General features: G+C 32.2%; 3 protein-coding genes, 1 long non-coding RNA gene and 1 other non-coding gene across 5 annotated transcripts; 2 read left to right on the forward strand and 3 right to left on the reverse strand.

Annotated features, from left to right (window-relative positions):
- The first annotated feature begins 509 nt into the window (after positions 1 to 509).
- On the forward strand, positions 510 to 3,504 carry LOC133783085 (uncharacterized). Its single transcript, XM_062222621.1, has 10 exons — positions 510 to 936; positions 1,354 to 1,695; positions 1,777 to 1,849; positions 1,976 to 2,088; positions 2,224 to 2,308; positions 2,377 to 2,449; positions 2,547 to 2,602; positions 2,775 to 2,840; positions 3,074 to 3,139; positions 3,232 to 3,504. Exons 1-10 carry the CDS (start codon positions 758 to 760, stop codon positions 3,310 to 3,312), a joined length of 1,134 nt encoding a protein of 377 aa, XP_062078605.1. The 5' UTR covers positions 510 to 757; the 3' UTR covers positions 3,313 to 3,504.
- Positions 3,505 to 3,617: 113 nt separating this feature from the next.
- On the reverse strand, positions 3,618 to 8,525 carry LOC133783075 (probable LRR receptor-like serine/threonine-protein kinase At5g48740). The gene is made up of 16 exons (XM_062222612.1): positions 8,237 to 8,525; positions 7,597 to 8,137; positions 7,062 to 7,516; positions 6,856 to 6,973; positions 6,689 to 6,757; positions 6,516 to 6,584; positions 6,365 to 6,433; positions 6,174 to 6,245; positions 6,017 to 6,085; positions 5,686 to 5,936; positions 5,397 to 5,602; positions 4,995 to 5,121; positions 4,823 to 4,891; positions 4,548 to 4,737; positions 4,264 to 4,396; positions 3,618 to 4,124 (listed from the first exon to the last, which is right to left on the reverse strand). Exons 1-16 carry the CDS (start codon positions 8,313 to 8,315, stop codon positions 3,912 to 3,914), a joined length of 2,730 nt encoding a protein of 909 aa, XP_062078596.1. The 5' UTR covers positions 8,316 to 8,525; the 3' UTR covers positions 3,618 to 3,911.
- On the forward strand, positions 5,117 to 6,202 carry LOC133783094 (uncharacterized). The gene is made up of 2 exons (XR_009870768.1): positions 5,117 to 5,266; positions 5,376 to 6,202. It is a non-coding gene; the product is annotated as an uncharacterized LOC133783094 (long non-coding RNA).
- Positions 8,526 to 12,476: 3,951 nt separating the features above from the next.
- On the reverse strand, positions 12,477 to 12,558 carry TRNAS-UGA (transfer RNA serine (anticodon UGA)). Its single transcript has one exon. It is a non-coding gene; the product is annotated as a tRNA-Ser (tRNA).
- A 969-nt stretch (positions 12,559 to 13,527) lies between these two features.
- On the reverse strand, positions 13,528 to 15,252 carry LOC133783100 (large ribosomal subunit protein uL13w-like). The gene is made up of 4 exons (XM_062222639.1): positions 14,862 to 15,252; positions 14,647 to 14,763; positions 14,471 to 14,558; positions 13,528 to 13,818 (listed from the first exon to the last, which is right to left on the reverse strand). Exons 1-4 carry the CDS (start codon positions 15,131 to 15,133, stop codon positions 13,675 to 13,677), a joined length of 621 nt encoding a protein of 206 aa, XP_062078623.1. The 5' UTR covers positions 15,134 to 15,252; the 3' UTR covers positions 13,528 to 13,674.
- Between the last annotated feature and the right edge of the window lie 2,124 nt (positions 15,253 to 17,376).

Genomic DNA, 17,376 nt, shown 5'->3' on the forward strand with positions numbered 1-17,376 from the left:
GAGACTGGAAAAAACAAATCACATATGTCCATTAGTGTAGAACATAAAACACATAAGTAGGACTAAAAATTACTAATTATCAATTATTCCCTAAAAAAAACTTATTTATTGTAATTTTATTATACATTAAAAAGTTCTTTAACAAATTATATAAAAATAACTTTTAACATAATCTGTCAAAGCAAAGAATGTAGGCGAATACCTATTTAGTACCCTTTATTTTATCTAAAGATAGTAACTTGTAATTTGAAATTATATATATTTAGTATTCTGTATTTAAATTTTATCAATATAACTAAATTGTCTTCAATTATATGTGTTTTAAATTCAAAGTTAATTATTTAATTTTGAATTTTGAATATAAGCTACCAAATAATTACAAGGTATTAAAAAATAAAAATAAAAGTATCAAGGAATTAAAAAAAAAAGTGTATCTTGATAAAAGAGATCAACCAATGGATAGATTACCTATATTAAGATATTGAAAAATGAAGTTGAGGTTTCTAAGTCTAACTTTCTAAGCCACAAACTCAAGGTTTGAAGAGCTTGTGGTTGAGGTCGAGGTCATTGGCATCAAAAAGCATATCCATGCGGCCGTAGCCCTTTGGCCATTCACACACTCACTCACTCACTCACTTACTCAACAACATGGAACCAAGCCTAATCCTCATCCGTAGCATTCACTGTCATCCTCCGTAGCTGCTACTGCTGCGACCTCTTTTTACTGGCTCTAACACTACTCTTGCAGAGCTTGAAAATGTCTCCAATGGCGGTTTTGACACATGGGTCATCGCTATTCCGACCTATGGAGACTCCCATCTCCTCTAAACGATCACCTGTTAGGCACTCAAGCTGTTCCCTTGTCCGACTTAGATTGTTTACAAGAGAACATGGATGTAAGCTTGCTGTTCAGTCGTTTACACCACAAACTTTCAGGTAACTTTAGTCTTTGACCTTTTGGTGTTTGTTTGCTGAGAAAACAGTGGAGCAGGAGCAAGAAAATGCTTAATGCTTTTTTGCCATTAACAAAAAAGAATCCATACATGAAGCTATTTGAGTCACTACTCTATGATTGAAGACAACATTTCTTTATTTCACTTTCCAATAAAAGCTTCAGAGAGTTTTATTGAGTTAACTCTAATCTACATATAAAATTAGTTTTATACTTCTTTAAGGGTCCTTAGCTAAATCCTACAATGTTGGGCACTGTAACATGTAAAGAAAACTTATTTAGTATCATGGAAAGAATTTCAACTTCAAATGTCTAGTCTTAGATGATTTTCTTACAATCTATCAGCTTTTCGTTCTACTTAACTTCAAAATGATGATACAACTTTCATTTTGAACTCACAGGACAAGAAGTCATCAACAGGATGATGTCGAAAACTACAAGGCTAAAGTATCTAAAGAGAATGCAGACATACATGATATAAATTCTGATCTTGTCCTTGGAGACATGAAAGATGCTAGCACTGATTTTGAATTTTCATTTCTGGCTAAAATAGCCATTGCACTGGGCATAGCTGCAACTGTCACAATCGTCTCTATTGGGGCGAAGCAGCCTGCTATTGGTTCGTCTCTTGGATTTCAGTTTCTTTCAGATAGTTCATCTTCTTCAGCAATGGCCGCAGCACCTGTTGGCTTTACCTTTAAAGCTTTTGGATACAGAATAGTTCTGCCAGAATATGCTCCAGGGTATGTATTCCCAAAGGAAAAATTGGGTTAAGTCTCATGCTTTTGAAGTATGGGGTTAATCTCGCTTTAATCTCATTGCAGGTGGATTTACTTTTGGCTGCTTATGGCTGCTGCTTGTGGTCTTTTCATCAGTGAAGAAGCTTTAAATATCTGGGTCTGTCTTCTGTTCTGGTACTTCTGTTTCACAAGCTCAAGAAATTTTCTTGCTCCTTTTAGTAAAATTTGTGTGTTTCATGGTTCCCTTGTATGCCTGAATTCTTATTTATAGTAAATGATTCAGGTTGGGATATCTATAGCAAGGATGCTAACTTTGGATGGGTCATGGAAGTCTCTTGCTGAGTCCTTTTCTAGGAATGCTGGTTACATAACATCGACGATTTTTTGGGTGTACTGGTTAGCTTCCTAATGCAATTAGTTATTTTTATTAAATATGTTTGATGAAACTTTTCACTTGTAGCTCTTTAGCCATTACCATTTTAGGTGATATTCTTATATTGAAAAATCAATCTGACACTGTATAGTTATTAGGGGAGTGTGCATTAGTGACTTAATACCATTTTATTTTGGAAAGCTTTTCAAGCAGTCTGGGGCATCTGATGATGTTTGTTCAAAGGTTAGTTCTGGTTGGTTTCAACTTACTATAACATTAATAATGTATTCTAACCTTGATGGTGACTGCAGTTAGGGATTGGCAAAGAGAAAGCTTTGAGCATAACTCGTGTTGTTCAAAAATATGGCAATCTCATTGGTTTTGGTGAGCTCTCAATTCTTTTCATCCTTGACATTGTTTGATAAAAACTAATCCATGTTATGGATATTGTAACATGGTTGTTCATTTATATGGTCTGCAGTTGAACGATTTTCCCTTGGAGTAAGAAATCCAACAGCATTTTTGGCCGGGGCATCGGTTAGTGATCAATGACTAATTGACCATTTGAGCTTGTTTTTTATATAGTTTTACAATCAATAAATTAATTTACACACACAAAAAAAGAAAAATGAGAAGCTGTTGTCCCATTTCACCTGGTCTAATATTTATGCTCAAGCCCTGGCAGTGATGTGTTTTTTTGGGTAAGCAGGGAATATCTGCTGAGTGTTTCTTTGCTGGAGTTTGTGGTGGTGGTTTGGTCACTCTTTCAATTCAGGTCAGTTCAGCTATGATTAAAATCCAATTGCCTCAGATTGAATATATGACATTTTGTTGAGAGTACTAATACACTAGTGTATCTGAAGGGTTAATTAAATGAAGGCTATGACTAATTTATGTTTAACACATTTAATATAAATTTCAATTTCAGGCAGTTTTTTCTTATGTTCTGTTGTACATATTTGTCATGAATGGAGAACTAACAATCATTTATTCTCTTTCCGAGCACAGCTGGGGATAGGATTCTTGATGAGAGAGCGCCCATTGTTTGCCCTTGCTACTGTCGCAACGGTTGTGGTATGCAAATATAATTTATCTCTTAAAAGTTAAAACCATGTTGTTAAAAGTTTCAATTATGTGGATCTGACTTGTGTTGTGTAATCAAACAGGGAATTTGGACTATATTTCCTTATGCGGTGGCTGCTTCAACAGCATTATTCCTTTACCTGCAACGCCGGTACTCTAGCTAGACAAAACCTTATACAAATTTTTGGACTTCCTTGAATATAGACAAAAGATATCATGATATAGAATACAAAGAAAATCAACCATGGTTTATATCTTTGGGTGGTATTGACAATCACTTGTTAGATAACCATCCACTATAGTTATAGCTTTTATAATTTGGGAAAGCAAAGTTACTTTGATTGGATTTGATCTCATTTTATGTTTATGGCAAAGCCAAAACACATCTTCACTATGTGTCTGGTGTTACATTTTCAAGATCACACAAATATTTTCTATAAATTTTCACGTCTTAAGGGCATACTAAAAGTGCATTACAGAAAGATAATTTTACTGCTGCTATAAACAGAATGAATACACATATGCTGTAAACTTATAACTAATCTAACTCATGAAACTCAGAAAGCAGAAGTTGGTATGGAGATTAAGAAAGTGTTCCTTACAGAATAACTGCTCTTGGCTCTCATATTTTCATATTTTTGTGTGTATGTGTGTGTGTGCATATAATTCAAATAAATGAAGAAAAAAAGAGGAAGAGAAAACTGTATCTTGTAAGGTATATGTCTCTTGGATGCTGCCAAAATCTCTGACCAGACATCTGAGCTTACATGTCGCGAGAAGCAAGATATGCCAGCTGAATACTGTAAGCTTCTTTGAGCTCAGCCAACACTTGTGCAATGGTTGGTCTCTGTGATGCGTCTCTCTCCACAGACCTCACGGCAACCAAGGCTGCCTTTCTCATGCTTTCAATATCGAAACTTCCCTTCAAGCTGTCATCCACAATCTCGAATGCACCTGCCTGTAAGTATGGTTTGGCCTGCAGTTTTTCAATTCAAAACCTCTTCAAATGTCAGACTACTATAGACAACAACAGGGTAGAACTAATACCCTGATTCAAATTGAAGAAGAAGATGATGAAAAAAGAGATGGGGGACTTTGAGGTTGATTTTATATACCCATAAAACCAAATTGAACGAATCAGGAATTCCAGAGTGAGTCAATGGTTCTCGCCCGCAAATGAGCTCTAGAAGAACGACTCCAAAGCTGTATACATCACTTTTCTCTGTCAACTGCTGGGTGGAATAGTATCTGCATATCGTTGTTATATACAAGGTCAACAACAATCAAAGTAATAAAGAGGAATGCTATGTATGTCACTGGTTTTTAACTCTCAGATTCCTAGTAGGGGTGAGCATATATCATAGTTTCAGGAGCAGAAAAATTTGAAAGAAAATCTTACTCGGGATCAAGATAGCCAGCGGTCCCCTTGACAACAGTGGTCACATGACTTGCATCTGCCTGAGTCACTTGCTTAGAGAGGCCAAAATCACAAACCTTAGCATTCATCTCCACGTCCAAAAGGATGTTACTACACTTCACATCACGGTGTATAATTCTCGGGTCACTCCCATTATGCAGATAGTCAAGTCCTTCAAAAGAAGAGAGTTTGCATATCAGAGCTTTGATCTATTATAGATGTTTTCTCAGAAATTATAGTATGGAAAAGAAATGAACCCTTAGCAGCATCAACTGCAATTTTCAGTCTGCGAACCCAGCTCAGCGAAACTTTTCGGCTCTTTGGACCTGAAATAAACTTCATATGTGTTAAAGGATACCCTGCAACTTAACTGAAATTGAATCAATGGAATTTTTTTAGTGGATTCAAATTGCTTAACAGTTAACATACCATAAAGATGGTCAGCCAATGATCCACCGGGTAGATACTCATAAACAAGTATTTGCTGCTTTGATTCGTAGCAAAATCCTTCCAAAGTCACAAGATTTTGATGGCGAATTTGTGACAAGAGACACACCTGAAACATTCCAAGATATTGGAGTAAGCATTAAAAGAAGTTGAGGAGGATCCCTTATTTGTTCAAGTCCTGGTATATAAAATCTCTTGCAAATTGAATTGCTCAACGGCTAGGCATTACTCCATGGACTGTGTTGCTGAACCAGGTAAAAACTACTTGTGTCTATTTATATTATTTGCATACTTGATAGTTAAAGTAACTTTATATTATAGTAAATAGCCTAAAACAGATCTGACGTGAGTTGACAATCTCAGTATGGAGTTCAGATAGAGAACCTCATTGACAAAAGATTCAGCTCCAAGCTGGGATTTATCGAACCGAACTTTCACAGCTACAAGCTTTCCATCACGTAGCTTTCCAAAGTAGACTGATCCAAAGCTACCACGGCCAATCACCTCCTTGAAGTTGTTGGTTGCAGCTTTGATTTCTTTGTGAGTGAAAACTTTAGCCGAATTCCAGTTTCGAATGTCGGCTGCAATACCTTAAATGACAAGAAAGAATGATCACGTAAATGCAAGAATAGTTAAGTTCAAGTGAGAAAAGGGCTTGCATAGTCTTACGTACTTTGTGCGTATGAGACATCATGAGCACTTCTCTTATTCCTCACGTAGAAAAATATTGCTACTGAGATACAGAGTAGAACAAGCAAGGCTCCCCCAGTGACACCAAGTATAATAGCTAAATGGTTATACACAGAAGAAGTGTGCTGCTTTTTGTTTAAGATGGTAACTTGGGGTGTCTCAATTGAAGAAGGGGTCGACGACACGTCGTTGCAAGCCATTGCAGAGAAAGAAAGGCAAAGATTTCCAGATGTTCTGAAGGAAAATGGTACATCAGAATACTGAAACTCAATAGCATTTATAATCATGAAAGATATGAGATGTAAATTCTATACCTAACTTCCAAACTTTCTCTGTTCAAAGATGGTGGAAGAGCACCTTGAAGCCTATTATTTTCCAGATTCCTGAATAGAATGTCAAGCAGTTATCAACATGGTTTATTGAGATCAGAAGAGAAGAGTTTGTATTATAAGAATTCTGAAAATTGCATACAATAAATGAAGGTCATCTAATTCTCCCAAGCTGTCTGGAACTGCCCCCTGTAATCTATTGTGTTGCAAGTCCCTGAATATAAAAAGAAAAACAGCTCTAAAAAATGCAATATTATTGAATTATTGTCAAGAAAATATGTGAAAAAACGGCAGAGAACAAGTGTCTCTTGGTAATATAGAAACAAAACTCACAAAACTTGAAGGTTAACTAAGCCCTCCAAATCGGAACCAAAGGATGTTAGACGATTGAAACTCAGATTCCTGCCAATAATACTTGATTCAATAATTGTCTTAGATTGTTGAGCAAAATAAAAATTGGAGTTTATTAAGGGTTTGAAAATACAATTTCTCAAGATGTTGCAAGCTACCCAAATTCTGAATTTCACCACTAAGTGAAGTGTTGTGCAAATTCCTGGGAATAAAAACAAAAAACCAGCATATTTGGATATAATGAGGAAAATAGTACAAGTAATTGAATGTTTGCTATAATAAGAGAAGAATGGTGAGAGGCCTTACAGTGTCTTAAGATCCAGTAAGTCACCAAAAGTTGGACTAATTGACCTCAGATTTATGTTTGGAAGCTCCCTAAAAAGAGAAAGAACATTAAGTTCAAAACCCAAAATGAAAAAAAAAAAGAAGAGAGAAAAGAAAAGCATAATTGAAAAGGTTTTATGTATAGCTACAATGATGTGACAATGCTTCCTTCACATTTAACATGATCCCATGATATAGGAGAACATGGATCATCCTCCCACCCCAGGTCTAAACCAGTAGATTGCTGAATAACCCCAAGAGCCGAAACTGAAAAAGATTGTAAAGTTAACCAAATATCAAATATTTGAATCATCTCATAAAGTACAAGTATGTATATTAAACACTGTACAGTTACCTGCGGTTGATGAAGCTTCAAATGGAATATCAACAATCTCATATGCTTCAATTGCATTGACTTGAGGATAGAAGCTAGAGCTCTTGAGTGTGATGTTCAAGCTTTTTAGTCCTTTTCGTGTAAAATGTAAAGCACTAACTTCTGAAGTTTTTACAGTATAGTTTGACTGTACGACCTCTCCATTGATCAACACGTCAAAAGAAGAAAAAACAGGAAGAATCCCAGCAAAATAGAGGATGATGTAATAGTCACCAAGCTTATCAAGAGGCAAGTTGTACGCCAAAACATCTCTTCGTGCCAAGACTCTGGCAGTTTGAAGAATGGCAGGTGGGGGACTCTCCTTAAGACTTTCCGAGCCATTGAAACGGTGCTGAATCTTAAACCCAGTTGACACATGAAATGGTGTAAAGTTCTGATCAGAATCCCATATTCGATCGTACGGATCAGAAGGGTACCTGATTTTAGAGAAACCCAGTTAAAGAAAACTGCCAAAACCATAGCATTTATTATGTAAAAGGAGGTTGAAAGTTCATACCTAAGAGAGCCATTTGTGTAACCACAATTGATTCGATGATTCTTCCTGAGAGACTTACGTGGGAAATCTTCCACGCCACTTGTGTAAGCTCCCTGAGGAAGTGGTCGAACCTCGAGTGAGGAAATAACAGGAGAGCCTTTACGTCGAACACCAAGCAAACAAAACGACAGCGTCTCTTTACTAACTGGCCACACAAACTCTTCTATCAGTGGATCATTTTTGGTGAGGTCTACTGTTCTAACAATGGCTGTTCCAAGTGATACAGAGAATTTTGGAGGCTTCCCAAGCCCATCATAGTTTTTGTACACAAACTGAGCTCTGACAAGAACCAAAGAAGATGTATTCTTTAATGGTATTCTATAACATTTTCGACTTCTGGAAACTGGAAAATACCGAGCTGAAACAGTTGATGTGAAGTTGTTTTGTGTATAATTAATGGTAGTTATGTTGCCTGAGTTAATATATTCACTATCTGGGATCCATGACACACCAGATGAATCAGTAAAATTTGAAGTTCCACCACAAGATAAGCTCAAGAAACCTGAAAAAGCAATACCCCATTATGATTAATCAAGCATTAGTTTCACTCTCAAAAGAACTTAAATTACCAAAAGAGAATTAAAAAAAATAAATTGCATACCATCTTGAATATCAGAGAAAGCAACTACCCAAAAGCCAGAAAACAAAATGAAAAACACCCAGGAACTCCTCTGGTCCATGGAAGTATCAGAAGCTTTGAAAATGAAGTAGTCCTCTAGAACAAGAGAGACCAAAAAGACATACCCAACAAACAAAAAATGGATCTTTACCGTTGTGAGCGTAGAAACAGGAATAATTAAGGGGAAAGAAAGAGAAAAAGGGAACTGGGGTTGAGGGAAAATGATTGTTTCTTAGGGTGGGAGTGACAATTTGCTGAAAGTGCAATGAGTAAAGGTGGTTTCTTTCTTCATATATATATATATATGTGTGTGTGTGTATATATATATTGAAGACGTAAAGAGAAGAAAGAAAAGTTCGTTAGGGAAGGAGGTGATGATGGAGGAGGCAGAGGCAAGGTAGGAGTGGCAATTATGATAATGATTTATGATTGGTTGTAAATAGTAGCTTAAGATATACTAAACCAGTAGTGTAGTAGTAGTAGTATAGCAGTGGTTTTTACCATTAACGTTTGTAGCAGTTGAAAAAGTAGTCTTCTGAGGACGATAGCCAACTTTCGGTTGAAGACTAAGTAAGAAAAAAAAAAACACCACACCACCATTCTCGTGTACTCTAACACTATCATGTCATCTCCCTTTAATGTTCTATTTTATTACTAGGTACAACACCTTGTGGTGTGTTATGTTGAACGAGTCCTTAAAGTTAGAGAATTGCGGAGCTCCGATATCGTTATTGGTCTAATTTAATATCGGATCCTACTTTTTTAAATTTAATAAGAATTATGGGGTATCGCTAACCAATCATGAGACGACATCTCAAGGGTGTTAGGCACTTTAAGGTGCCAAATAACAACTCTTAAAGTTATTATTATAGTTGTTCAGGGTGTTGCTTTTTGACAACTTAAAGTGACCAACACCCATTAGTCATATCTCAATAATACTTATTAAATTTGTTGGACCTGATATTAGATTACACCAATAATAGTATGTCAACTCTTTGTAGTGTTTGACACCAATAGTAGTTATTATTTGATAACTTAAAGTGTCCAACACCGATTAGCGATATCTTAAATATTGAACCCGATATTAAATTACATCAATAATAGTATATCAACTCCTTATTCCTTATAGTATTTTACACCAATAGTAATCATTATCAATACTTTATAAAATAACTAATTTACAGAGAATAACTTAAGCTATTGCAAAGAATTTCTTTTGAAGAACACATAGTTATATGGGCTTGGATATTAAATTGGTGTTCATATAACAACATTTTTTTTCTTAAAACGCTGCATAAGCATAAATTAATGAATTCATGCATTATCAAGGAGATGGGAAATTACATTATGTTTGGATAAAATAATTTAAAAGGATTTTATTTTATTTCTTCTTACTTTGATTCACATTAAAAATATAGAAAAAATAAATTTAAATATAGTACAATTTTATAAAATTCAAAACAACTATTAATATATTAAAAAAGAAAAAAATATTCAAAAAAAAATATATGTTACAAAATTTTAGGAAACCATTTTTCTCTATTTGTTTTCTCCTCTTTTTTCTCACAAAATTTTCCTTTAGTATAATTCAAGATTTAAAAAGCCTTAGAGAACAATTAGACCATTTTGAAATTGAATTTTAATAAAAGAACTTTCTCAATGAGACAAGAAAATTACCTTAAATACAACTCATATTCATAGGATTTTTTTTTTTGCCTTTTCACTAAGAAAAAGAGATTTGATTATATATATATATATATATAGAGGGAGCGATTACGATGTATCACTTTTTCTTACAACACTGGTGCATCCTTTTTCTATTTCGGCACTTGGATAGATATAATTTCAAATTTTTTATATGACGGTATTCATTGTAAGTATTTAGAATATCCTGCAAATTTTTAAGAAATTCTGAATAGTTTACGAAGTCGAAAACAGAGTTCAAACTGTCAAATTTTACACGCGTACACAAAAAAACAGGCACGCGTGCAACAGACAGTTTAGACCTTATTTCGGTACCATAATTTATTCAGAATTTCTTGAAAATTTGTAGGATGTTCTAGATAGCTATAATGTACATCATCATATAAATTTTTTTGGAATTATGACTATTCAGATGCCGAAATAGAAAAAGGATGCACCGGTGTTGCAAAAAAAAGAATGCATTATAGTCGTTCCCTATATAAATATTATATTTATAATAAGGAAAAAAAAAGGAGGAAAGTTATGAACATTAAAAGTCAAAGCTTGTAATTGAAGTTTAAGAGGACTAAATTAGTAGAAATAGTGGGAGATGCATAGGATGCTTAAGAAAGCCGCATGAGCATTTATAGCACAATGATATTATTATTACTATTATGCTATCTTATGTAGCTCTTTCTTTTGGCTTTGCTTTCAATTTTATTTATATACTTTACTCCCCAAATATTTGTTTGTGGTTCTAATGCTATCTTTTGTGCAAAGGAAACTACTTACTTTTTTTTTCATTAAAGCAAACAAATAATCATTTTGTAATATGATACTAGGATTGAACAAGACTTGACAATTTTGGTCCATAAATTAGAGAGTAAATATCAAAAGAATAAAAAAAAATGCCAAAATATTTTGAAAGTATCGACAAAATGTCAGGATAATGTTGGCTAGAGCAAAAACTACAAAGAAATTGATTTTTTTTTAATATTAGAGTTGTTTGGTAACACTTAAAAAAATAGTTTTTTATTTAATTAATTAGAAATTTGGAAATTAAACATAAAATGTGTTTGATAACTCTATTTTTATTTATTATTTTTTTAAATTTTAACTAAAATTTATTAAATTTTGAAAATAAAAAAATTTCACTTTCAAATTTTTTTTAAACAGTTTTCATTTTTTCATTTTTTCTTCAAATCAACACCTTATATTGTTAAACAAAAAATAAAAATAGAAATTATCAAACACGTTTATTATTTTTTGTTTTGAAAAACAAAAAACAAAAATGGTTACCAAATATATTTTTATTTTTTAAAAATAAAAAAACAAAAATAAAATAATATTTTCATTTTTGTGTTTAAAAAATTCAAAAACAAAAATTTTACCAAACACAATCATTGCATAAAAAAATCATATCTTTAAAATATTTTTTTTTATAAAGTCAAATATGCAACTATTTATGTTTTGACAGATGAATCAAAACTAAATTTTAATATATAAAATTATTTAAATTATTATTATTGAGAAGTTTTGTGGTAGGCTAGGGTAGTCATTTTTATCTTATCGATACAAAACATTGTCTATATGGGCATGTGGTATTCATTGTAGTTATAATGAACAACTTGTAAGTTTTCGAAAAATTCTGAATAATTTATAGTAACAAAAACAAAGTTCAAATAACTACTTTTACACGCATAAAATAAAAAACAAGTATGCGTACAATAAGTTGTTTGAAATCTGTTTTTGACACTGTAAATTATTTAGAATTTTTTGAAAACTTGCAGGAGATTTACTATAACTACAATGAACATCGTCATGAAAAAAATAGAGTGAAAACTCCTATATATCTATATAGAAAGTATGTTACACATGATAAAAAGTACTATACTACCATATACACTTTCGTTCTTATTACAAAGATAAGAATGTATAAATTACTAGTAGGTAGAAAAAACAATTATTAGAAAAAATTATTTTGACTTTTGTGTTATTGATTAATATTATCAATAAATTTTATATTTTTAGAAAAAATTATATAATATTCTAAAGTATTTCCAAACAAAAAACATCAACAATTTATGTGATAGTTTTGGTTGTGTTTGGTAAAAATTTTGTTTTTGAATCTTTTAAACACAAAAATGGAAATATTATTTTTATTTTTTTAAAATGAAAATATGTTTGGTAACTTTTTTTGTTTTAAAAAACAAAAATAACAAATGTATTTAATAATTTTTATTTTTATTTTTTGTTTAACAATACAAAATGAAGTGATGATGTGAAGAAGAGGAGAAAAAAAACGAAAATTTGAAAATAGTTTAAAAAAAATTTACAGTGAAAAAATTCTATTTTTAAAATTTAAATAATTTTAATTAAAATTTTTAAAAATAATAAATAAAAATAAAGTCAACAAACACAATTTTATGTTTAATTATTAAATTTTTATTTAAATAAAAAAAAAACATTTACAGCACCTTTATAAAATTAGAATATACTAATAATATTTATCTCTCAACAAAAGTGTTTAAAACCAAATCGTCGACAGCAGGGTTCGAACCTGCGCGGGCGAAGCCCAACAGATTTCAAGTCTGTCTCCTTAACCACTCGGACATATCGACATTTGTTTAATCTCAACTTTAAACCTTATTTATACAAAAATTAATTAAATTCGTTTATGGACACTATATCATTATTTTTAACCAACCAAAAAAGAAAGAAAAAAAAACTCTAAATAAAATACAACAAATTATTACATACTTATTTTAAGTAAAATAATTAAAGCGTGTAATTTTAAATCATTTAGTTCTATTTTTAAATTTTTAATGTTAGAAAGTGCACCTCAATTTCAATAGAATTATAAAACTATTTTTTCCCCTTTAATTTTTTTTCCTAATACTTCAATTTATATTATTACTCATCACCGAAATAACGCAAAATTATAATTTTTGCATTAAAAATAACATTTAATATCTAAATAAATTTATTATAGTTTTTTACTCTTTTTCATAAATTTATATTTGAAATTAAATTTTAGTGCTTCTTTTTTTTCCCTTTGTGATTGTTTGGTCTTCTATTGACTGATCTCAGGTATAGTTATAGTAAGAAATAAATTTAATTTGATGAATAAATATAAGTTTATAAGATATGGATATATTTTTCTTATGCATAGTCATTTATCAATCTTTAATATACATAAACATCAAAGTTGTTCATATCTATCTCGAGTGTATTCCTTCTGTACATTAATCAACTATTCAAATCCACTTTCTAAATTCTTATTCTAAGATCATCACATTTTGTATTACCTATAATTCACCCACATCTGATCACTTATGCAATTTAATTTAAATTTAATTCGCTATCAATGTCACTTCATTAATTTACAACATCCATCCATGTAATTTTTTTATTTTCTTAAATATTTTTAAATTACATAGAGCAATATTGATTGCCAAAAGGCTGTAGAGTGAGTTCAATAGGAATAGATGACCAAATAACCAAGTTTGGAGCTTTTCTTTAATGAAGAATTAAAGACCACAAAACCAAAGAGCTGGGTTCTGAGTGAGTAGATAGTAAAAACAAACAAGTAAATGGAAGTGGGTTTTAGTCAGACACAAAAGATAACAAGGTGGCCGTTCATTTTAAAAAATATTAGAAATATGAAATCATTGGATAAAACACAAAGACAAAACCTTAACAAAATTGGAGGTACCTAACTAGTTTTTGGTAAATATTCAGTACTTGACAGCAGAAATAATGTCTAGTTGGGAACCTAATTTCTCATCCGCAGCACTCTCAGCTTTCAACCTAAGTTTGTTCAGCTGCTTCTTCCTCTCGTACGACAGCTGAGCCTTCTCCTTCCTCTTCTTTTCAAGTTCCTGAGCACACAGAAATTTCAGAAAATGAATCTCTCCCTCACATTTTAATATTACATTACATGCCCAAGAATCCCAGATTATTGGAACTAAAACCACTGGCGAAACAATGACAGAAGTCATCACTTTTTGGTCAATTAAACTCGGTCAACACCCAATACATTCTTACAGTTACAGATGAATTAAGCTAGTCTAATTAAGCATTAAAATGCTATCATAATTACTAATTTGAATATCTTGGTAAAGCTAAATACTAAATAAGATAAGTCAACCAAAGCAAAATCTAGATATCTTACTAAAATCTTAAGCAAACATTATCACCAAGTATCTTACTTATTTAACAATCTACATTGTCAATAAGTCCAATCCAAATTCCATCAAGATGATTTCTATAAGCTCAATAAACAAGACAGGAAAATACTAAATAAGATAAGTAAACTTAAGCAAAATCTAGATATCTTACTAAAATCTTAAGCAAACATTATCACCAAGTATCTGACTTACTAGTGCTACAGTCTGGATAATATCATTTTACAATCTACATTGTCAGTAAGTCCAATCCAAATTCTATCAAGCTGGTTTCTATGTTATTAATATTCATTTCATAAGCTCAATAAACAAGACAGAAAACTATAATTTAAGAAGCAAAGCTTACCCTGATGGTGTCATAATGGTTCCATCCAACCTCTGATGATAACCTACCCAACAAGCAGTATTTGTGGCCCTTTTGCAGCCTCAACACCCTAAATTCACATTTTCAATAAAACCCATATCACAAAAACAATCAAATAATAAAACCAAGCTTTGAATAAATCAAATAAAAATACTTACTTGAGAGCATCAGGGATAACCATCCTCTTGGTCTTATCATATGGCGCGGGAACGCCCTCATAGGCCTTCAATCTCTCGAGTGCAGCTGCGCCACGCTTAGTCTTGTGTGGGATCATTCTGCACAGCGAAAAAACGACACCCAAATCGATTTCAGCAAACACGAAACGTTACATTATTGAACTTAGAGCAAAATTGAGGGCAAAAACTGAACCGACCCACGAACGGTACGCCAGAAGATCTTAGCGGGAGCACGGAAGTGAATGGGACCATGGGAAGGCTTGGTGTTCATTCGCTTACGGAGAAACCTCAAGTACTTCATCTTCTGCCTCACGAGACCTCCCGAAATGCAGAGCTCCTCGCATCGAACCACGACCACTTTCTGACCATTCAAAAGCTCCTTCGCCACGATCGACGCCAGCCGACCGAGCATGTGGTGCCTTGCGTCCACCACGACCCTCTTCGCGCAGATCCCTGATCCTGACACCATTTTTGCCCTCTCCCTCTCTCTCTGGTTTTGCGGTGTTTATGGTTATGGAGGTGGAGACTATAAGAATGGAGGAGAACTAGGGTTTCTGGCAGAGAGACTAACAGCGAATCAAATAATTTGGGCCGAGCTCTGTAACATAACACTCATATATTGGATCAAGTATTGTATTGGCCCAAATAATTAAGTTAAGGCTATGTTTGGATTTAAGAAAAAAAAATTATAAATTTTTGATGGGTAGGTAATTATTTGGTATATGTGTTTTTGTAAAGTATCATCTTGGTATTATGAATTTATAAATAATGCTCATTTGATATCCTATATTTTGAAATCGTACATATTTAGTACCCTGTATTTTAAAATCATACATATTTGGTACCCTGTATTTTAAAATTATATATATTTAGTACCCTAAACTCAAATTTAATTAATAAAATTTTACCATTTTAATTAAATTACTCTTAATCATACGAGCTACAAATTATATATAACTGCTGACATTGATCATATTGACAAAATTTTATAAATTAGGATACCAAAATACGGGGTACCATGTGAGCATTATTGAAAACAGAAGGTACCAGAACGATACTTTACAAAAACACAAAGGGTACCAAATGAGTAAATTCTCATTTTTTTAATACAATACCATTATGAATAGTATATTTGTACACAAGTCCAACAAAACTCCTACAAAAAAATTTGAATAATTTATGGTATGGAAAATAAGGTTTGAAATAATATTTTAAAAATTTGCAGGAGGTTTGATGTGACTATAATGAACACTGTCGTATAAATAAAATTAGATCATAATTTATACACGTGTGCAAAAATATACGATTCACCGTAATAGTGGATATAACTGTGCACCATTATAGTCATGTCCTATATTTATAATTGTTATAAATTTTATAAAATTATATTATATCTGTTTTTAATTTTCTAAAAAAAGAATTATAACATTTTTTGTTTAAATGTCAACATGAAAAAATAAAATTATTTGATTTTTTTTTTTCTAAAATCCATAATCCAAATTAAAAGGTCAAAGTCCAATTCATATTGGAAAACTAAATACCAAACTATTTAACTAAATTAACCAAATTTACATACGTTACTATCTTTATTAAATTTCTACCTTTTTTCATATATAAACTTATCAAATTATCAAGTAAAACAAGCAAAATTAGAAGATTAATTAATTGAAGAGGAGAAAAACCCAGCCTCTGTTTAGGCTTGGGTGGGGGCTTTGGCCGCAAGAAAGTTGCAAGAGGAGGTTTGCCAAATTTCGTTGCTCATTGGTCGTCTCCGATGGCTCCCTAGTTTTGGTCTGCATATCCATTCCATTCTTCTCGTAAGACGTCTCCGGTATGTCTACATAACTGGTCTGTGCATCCAAGGTTTTCTAGGCGCTAGTTAATGTACTGCAGTCCTCAAAGGAGGAAGGTGGGAAGAGGTCTTGGGCATGTGTGGGCGGGTTTGGTTGTTGGAGAGTACATTGGAGAGGTTGATGGTAGTCGAGGACTTGGTTCGTTGGGATTTTCTCTTGCTTTTGCATATTAATTTTTGTTAAGTGCTTTTTAGTTTCATTGTTTGTTGTCTAGTTTAATATGTTATTTTAAATAATGGTGTTTATCATTAATAGTCACTCTTTCACTATTGGAATTAGTGATTCCCATGACGATATTGTGTCAATGATGGCTGTCGTATACCACACAAATTTAACAATAATTTTTCTTTCAATACTTTCAATTATTTCAGTATAATAGCAAGTACAAGTCGAACCCACGAAAACTATTGTTCAACTTATTATTCAATAATTAACTCTAAAACTTAAAATGGGATTTTGATTTTTAATGCAAAATTAAATAACATAAATTAGAAAGCAAAATAAAGATTTAGATTACGATAATAAATATTATTCTAATTTCTCAATTAAACTATTAACCCCGCAGATAACACGCTGAAGCAGTCAATTATCCCAGTCTCCCTATTATAAGTAATCAAGGCGAAGCGCTCAATAATTAACTCTTTTATCTAAGCAATAAATCTATGAAGCATACAATCTATTTAACTTAGATAAATCATTAAGTTCTATGGAAACAAGTTAATATAGGCAATAAATTAATGAAGCATATAATTCATTTAACCTAGGTTCTATTTTTCATCACAATCAATAATTCTTTTGACTTAACTATCAATTGCAATTTATCACATACACTTAGAATCCTAAACTATTAGATGAGTAG

Source organism: Humulus lupulus, chromosome 1 (assembly GCF_963169125.1).
Source record: "Humulus lupulus chromosome 1, drHumLupu1.1, whole genome shotgun sequence".
NCBI lineage: Eukaryota > Viridiplantae > Streptophyta > Magnoliopsida > Rosales > Cannabaceae > Humulus > Humulus lupulus.

What these genes read in the sequence shown, in the direction of transcription:
- LOC133783100 (XM_062222639.1), bottom strand. Translation starts at nt 15,133, where the DNA reads ATGGTGTCAGGATCAGGGATCTGCGCGAAGAGGGTCGTGGTGGACGCA. An exon ending in TTCTGGCGTACCGTTCGTGG is followed by an intron (nt 14,764 to 14,861) that starts GTCGGTTCAGTT and finishes TTCGCTGTGCAG; the next exon opens with AATGATCCCACACAAGACTA. An exon ending in GTTATCCCTGATGCTCTCAA is followed by an intron (nt 14,559 to 14,646) that starts GTAAGTATTTTT and finishes ATGTGAATTTAG; the next exon opens with GGTGTTGAGGCTGCAAAAGG.
- LOC133783075 (XM_062222612.1), bottom strand. Translation starts at nt 8,315, where the DNA reads ATGGACCAGAGGAGTTCCTGGGTGTTTTTCATTTTGTTTTCTGGCTTT. An exon ending in TTACTGGATCTTAAGACACT is followed by an intron (nt 6,585 to 6,688) that starts GTAAGGCCTCTC and finishes TTTTATTCCCAG; the next exon opens with GAATTTGCACAACACTTCAC. An exon ending in TTGCAACATCTTGAGAAATT is followed by an intron (nt 6,434 to 6,515) that starts GTATTTTCAAAC and finishes TATTATTGGCAG; the next exon opens with GAATCTGAGTTTCAATCGTC.
- LOC133783085 (XM_062222621.1), top strand. Translation starts at nt 758, where the DNA reads ATGTCTCCAATGGCGGTTTTGACACATGGGTCATCGCTATTCCGACCT. An exon ending in TTTACACCACAAACTTTCAG is followed by an intron (nt 937 to 1,353) that starts GTAACTTTAGTC and finishes TTGAACTCACAG; the next exon opens with GACAAGAAGTCATCAACAGG. An exon ending in CTACTGTCGCAACGGTTGTG is followed by an intron (nt 3,140 to 3,231) that starts GTATGCAAATAT and finishes GTAATCAAACAG; the next exon opens with GGAATTTGGACTATATTTCC.